At 38.3% G+C, this 6000-nt stretch overlaps 1 protein-coding gene across 7 annotated transcripts in view; it reads right to left on the bottom strand.

Annotated features, from left to right (window-relative positions):
- Positions 1-6000, bottom strand: part of gapvd1 (GTPase activating protein and VPS9 domains 1) — a 56505-nt gene that overhangs the window by 11252 nt on the left and 39253 nt on the right. For 4 of the 7 annotated variants that reach the window (XM_016531792.1, XM_016531793.1, XM_016531796.1 and 1 more), the window contains 6 exons: positions 5270-5347; positions 4193-4539; positions 2892-2979; positions 2142-2174; positions 729-800; positions 512-652 (listed from right to left, as the gene is read on the bottom strand). In XM_016531792.1, the coding sequence (XP_016387278.1) occupies positions 512-652; positions 729-800; positions 2142-2174; positions 2892-2979; positions 4193-4539; positions 5270-5347 (759 nt within the window). The remainder of the gene's footprint in view (positions 1-511; positions 653-728; positions 801-2141; positions 2175-2891; positions 2980-4192; positions 4540-5269; positions 5348-6000) is intronic. The other 3 variants (XM_016531794.1, XM_016531798.1, XM_016531795.1) reach the window with 2 other exon arrangements.

Genomic DNA, 6000 nt, shown 5'->3' with positions numbered 1-6000 from the left:
ACCCCGGTAATCCCGGTATCCCCGGGGGGGCGGGGGTGGGGGGCGTTCCCTCTTTTCCTCGCTTTCCTTCGCTTTTAAATAGCTTGTAAAAGCTGCGTGCGCATTTTACTTTCACTTTCAAATAGCGGCAAAATGTTCGTTTTTAGTTCGTTTGAATTTCCCCTCTTTTCCTCGCTTTCCTTCGCTTTTAAAAAGCTTAAAAGCGCTGTGTGCTTTCAATTGCTTGAATGCAACAACAAAATACAATGTCAAACTCTCCTCACTGGATAAATGTAATCTGATCTGTGATGCGACTGTCGTTCGGCACGCTGCATTGAGCAGCCGCGTTCAGTTTTTAATTGTAGCGTCTGTTCTTTTACTGAACTAAATGATTTTTATTACTATAAAAAATCTAAACGACGGTGGGGGTCGGTGCCGCGGTGGGCAAGTGACATAACCGGTGTTGCGGCTTAACAACGGTATCACCGTCAGCACAGTCTATCGCAGCAAGCCTAATTATCATATGACAAACCTTGTCCAACATAAGTTCCAGAAACTGCCCCATCACTGTGGGTGGGTCGTTTCTCCATGATGTACTTGTACTTGTCCATTATTGCCTCTGCTGACTGGGTCTTAGAGCTCTGCCTGAATGCTGAAGGCTCATCTGGTATACCTGAGATGCATACAAAAGTGATCAGCTTGGACAGTTGCTGCAGTGAGTGTTTGATAAGAGTTTAATGAAAGCAGACCTTGTGGTACCCTCTCTGCTCCTTGCTCGTCTTTTTCCGGTTTGTCCCGCTTTCGCAGCCCCCCGATCGGCACTGCAAAAATGAACAGGAACAGTTATTCTCACAAAAATAAATAAATAAATAAAATCACACAACGCTGCAGCTGTGATCCTACAAGAAGGCAAACCTCAAGACACGGACCCTCTCCGGTCCACTGTACCAAATGGACGAACATGCTTTGAATGCTTTTGAGCCACTACCAAATATTCAGTAACGGGGAAATAAACCAGGAAGCATGTCACTACTAAAGTGCAAACACACAGATGTGGGCCTCTGTGCTGCAGAATGTCATGTGTATGCACGTGTGAAGGCTGTGTGCGAAAACAAACTGATGAGATTGTCTTAATATGAAAAGTCTATGAAAATTGAGGTCCCGATTCCAAAATTTCAATAGTTACCAAGAACAGTAAAATATCTCGGCTCTCAACACTAATTTTGATTCCACAACAAAAAGTTATATGCTAGTAAACAATCTTGTTCTTTTTAATTTAATAAAGTATTTAACTTTCTAAATGATTATTCATTTTAGTTTTGACTTGATACCAAAGTAGGGATATGCTGGTATCAAATTCTCATGTTGAGATTAATTGCTAATGCTTTTATCACGGTATACGGTATTATCACGATATTGAAATTTAGTTTTAAAAAAAAGTGCTGTCATAATACAGTATAACAGGTTTAATAAGATTTAAACAAAAATAACTGAACATTTAAATGCAATAAAGCAATACAGAAAAATTTATAAAGTTAAAAGTTTTACACAGATTAAAGTGCAAAAGAACTATAAAGACCAATAGGTATCACTTTACAATAAGACCTCATTAGTTAACTTTAGTTAATGCATTAACATTCACAATGAGCAATAGCTACATTTGCTACAGAAGTTATTAATCTTTGTTTAAAAAATACAAGTCTTTGTTCATGTTAGCTCTTTAAATAACACAGTCCAGTTGATGGGAAAAGTATTCTTAAAATGCATTAAAAATTCTAAATAATTTGTAATATATAATTATTCACGGTATTTAGAAGTGCCCACGATAACAATATCGTGCATATTCATTACCGTGATATATCGCATTACCGAATACCGGCACAAGTCTATACCAAAGTATCGTTTTTATATCCCTACACAAAATTATACATCTTTTTCAAGTGTATATTAAAGCAAAATCCTTATTTAGAGTTCAACCACTGCAAAATAAATTATGGAAAACCAAGATGGCTGCATGAAGGAAAAGATGAAGCTTGACTGTGTCACGTCACAGCTCGAGCCGTCACGTATTGGCGAGGAGAAGTCTACAGGAGCTAGCAAATATTCGGGCTGCTAGTGTACAGCCCAAGACTGAGTGGGAGAGAGCTTGAAGAGTGGGTTACCTGGGAGTTCACCCTCTGCAGTCCAATAGAGCACTGTGTGAGGAACACAGACAGCAACAGACAGGGTTGGGCTTCACAAACACAAACCCAAGCCATGCTACATGCTAATTGCTAAGGGGCATCAGAAAGTTTGACCGAATATAGTTGCATTTGGGAGTTTTGTTTTTTAGTTTTTCAATAAATTGATCAAAAGCGACAGAAAAGACATTTATAATGTAACAATAGATTTCTATTTTTCAAATAAATGCTGTTCTTTTGAACTTTATATTCATCAAAAAATATTGAAAATATGTATAAAATAGAATATATAATTTATACCCCAAACATTTAATCATAAGCAAAACACATATTTAGTGTTTAATAGTCAAACATCTGAAAGAAAAGAACAGCCAAAAGAAAACACTTGATTTTCAAAATGAATAATAAATTAAAGAAGAAAATCACAAAGACAATTTCTTCTCCAATTAGAAACACTGATTCACATTTAGAAATGCAACAATCCGAGTACACATTTAAAGTTTTGCACATTTAAAGAAGTCTTATAGTTGTAGGAATGCACATTAGAGCAGTGACCATATCAGTATTAGCCAATATTAAAGTTTTCAATTTTAACAGAATACTACTTTTTTCTATGCCAACTATTTCCATATTTAAACGCAATTTTCAATCCACTGACCACTGATCCACAGGATGAAAGCAGGCATGTACTCATTACAAAAACCTTCAGGGTATAAGAGTTGGGCTCCTCACCTTTAGGAATGGCAGGAACAAAGCGCTTCTTCCACCAGGGTCTGTTCCTATCAGACTTCTCATCATCGCTGTCCTTTCTGTCCTCAGACTGAACACATACAAAAACATGATCATTTAAGGAAGTAGTTCACTCAAACATTTACATTCTGTCAATTACTTGACCTCAATTAACTTGAACCGTGAATGAAGAAAAAAATATTTAAAATTAAAAAAAAATAATAATAATTAACGTTTCAGTTTATGTAACATAGTTGAGTAGATTTAGAGACTTTTTTTCTCAGAAATAAAAATTTTACATAGAGGAAGATTTTTTTTTTAGTCCTCATTTAATTCTAATTAAATTTTTAAAAGAAAGAAAGAAAGAAAGAAAGAGCAAAGAATGCATACTGTTACAAAAAATATCTAATTCAAAAATATGCCGTTCTTTTGAACTTTAAATTAAATTTTTTTTTTTAATCATTGTTTTCACAAAAATATTAAGTAGCACAACTGTTTTAAATACTGATAATTAGTGTTGTCAAAAGACCCGGTATTTCGGTACCAAGTCGGTACTAAAAAAATGAAAACGTTACGGTACCAGGTTTTCTTAAGTACCGGTGGTACCGAGTACCCGGTCAACCCGGTTCTTGATGCGCTATCAGAAAGCTATCCTCTTCCGGTGTTGCCAAGTCTGCGGTTTTCCCGCGGAATTGGGTTGCTTTAACACTGTTGCCGCGGGTTGGCCGCGGGTTGAAAAACGACCCCATTAACGTGATATTTAGCCCCTGGAATGCGAATTTTACCAGGGGAACCCCGCCAAAACATGCGTATTTTATCCTCGAAACGCAATTTTTAACGGGAGACCCCCTCGAAACGCGATTGGGCGGTTTAGAGCTTCTGTAACGAATATTATTCCATATTTTAATTTGAATTTCGGATTGAAATAAACATCGCCGTTAGCTTATACGTAGTTAATGATTAGCATAAGCGCAGCTAACGGTAATATAATGAGCATTAGAATGATTGGTATCGGTACCGAATACTGAAATTTTGGTACCATGACAACACTACTGATAATAATAATAAATATTTCCTGAGAAGCAAATCAGCATATTAGAATGACTTCTGAAGGGTCATGTGACATTGAACACTGGAGTAATGGCTTCTGAAAAGTCAGCTTTGCATCACAGTAATAAATTACATTTTAATTATTATATTAAAATAGAAAACAGTTATTTTAAATTGCATTAATATTGATACAGTAGAGGAAGTATAGATATATAATATTGATTACACAAAACTGATAAATCCATCTTTCTCACCTCTCCTTTGAGTGAATCCTTGCTGGGAGAGGAGGTGGGTCCTGTGGAATAAGCCCCAGCCGGTTCTCTCTCCTCCATCATGGTCTTGCGGTTCAGTCCGGGATCACTGTTGGGTCTGCGGCCAGCGGACACCACATCTGTGCTGCGGCTCCTGACCAGCCTTTCAGGGTAAGAGTGCCTCTGCTTGGGATGCTCCAGGTCACTCTGCGCCAGGTGGGGGGCGAAGAGGGGTGGACGAGGCTCCTGGTGGCCCATTATGCTGGCCTCTGGAATGGGGGGGTCAGGAGGAGGGTGAGGGGGCCGGGGATAGTGTACCTTGGGCCGCACGATGGTGCCAGTGGACGAACCTGCAAAGACATTTGACCCAAATTTAGAGGGTCTTTGCCTATGTATTTAAATCATGTCACCGGCTAAACTCTATACCTGTGAGAAAAATGTTTATGCATATTAATTTTTGCAACGAAACCTCCAGTTCTTGACAAACAAAACTAGAGCCAGGGTCGTGACATGACTTCTGTTCAACTGGCATTCATAAAAAAAAGGTTGCATGCACACCGTCGGCAGGAGTGTGTGTGTGTGTGTGAGAGAGAGCAGCTTGAGAGAGCTGTCAGAGTCAGACAGACCTCAGGTGAAAGTAGGCCACCTGTTCCAAGGGTACAGCATCTCTGCTGTGTGCCTTCCAATGCCAGCCCTGTGCCACTAGCTCAGTAGGGACAGGCCACTGAGCCAAAACGCTTGCAGTGAGGTCTAGCAACCTGTCATCCCCTCACCTTGCCCCACACACACGTATTCTCACAATGTCTCTCCAACACATTTATGCAACTTTCCATTGTAGATTTGTAGGCTTAGACAGACACAAATCAAATTTAGCCTTTAAACACCAACATAATAAAAACCCTCTATTCTACAAGAATGGGCCATAATAGAATAGAAGTCTGGCAAGCGCTTGCTTTATTTCACAGCGCACACGCTGTTTAGTGGGCTCTTGTCATTAGGCACATTAATGGCACTCCTTTCTAGCTCTTACATGTGTAAGTACTGTATTCTACAGCAGTGCATGCTGTGAAGTGACATTACCTTCTCCAGAGGAGAGGGGATCGAACATGGCCAGCAGTGAATCTGCTTGAGAGGGTGCACAGGATAGACTGTGAGCTCCTAGAGAGGTGGAAGAATGGAGGGGTGCATAAAGGGATGAAGTAAATGAGTGACAAAGGACATGTTAGTTCCACACCAGAAATCCCAAGAAACATATTCAACAGCTGTGCAGGATAAGATTTAATAGTGAGAATAAAAACATATGTCTGAAGATAAAAAGTTTGACATACTCCTTTTATAGATGTGTTTACAAAACTCGCAACAATTTTGAATGTAAACTTAAAGATGCACCAAGTTATTACATGTTCATTCTTTAAACAACTGATATGTCAGGATTATTCTCTCTGCTACCCATTTTCCATCAACTGGTCTGCAACATAAGCAGACATTCACTGGAAAAATACAGATGCACTGATATTAAAATCCTGAGCGATAAAGAAGAACCAGTAGTTATATAAAATGTTATAGACAATAACATTAACAATTTTTAATGTTTTTGAAAGAAGTCCCTAATGCTCACCAAGGCTGCATTTATTTGTTCAAAGTACAGTAAAACAGTAATATTGTGAAATATTTTAACAATATAAAATAACCGTTTTCTATTTTAATATATTTTAAAATGCTATTTATTCCTGTGATGGCACAGCTGAATATTCAGGAGCCATTACTTCAGTCTTCAGTGTAAACAGCATTTATTTGAAACATAAATCTTC

Source organism: Sinocyclocheilus rhinocerous, unplaced genomic scaffold, assembly GCF_001515625.1.
Source record: "Sinocyclocheilus rhinocerous isolate Xijiao unplaced genomic scaffold, SAMN03320098_v1.1 scaffold2199, whole genome shotgun sequence".
NCBI classification, from domain to species: Eukaryota; Metazoa; Chordata; class Actinopteri; order Cypriniformes; family Cyprinidae; genus Sinocyclocheilus; species Sinocyclocheilus rhinocerous.
This window is presented reverse-complemented; position numbering and strand designations above follow the sequence as displayed.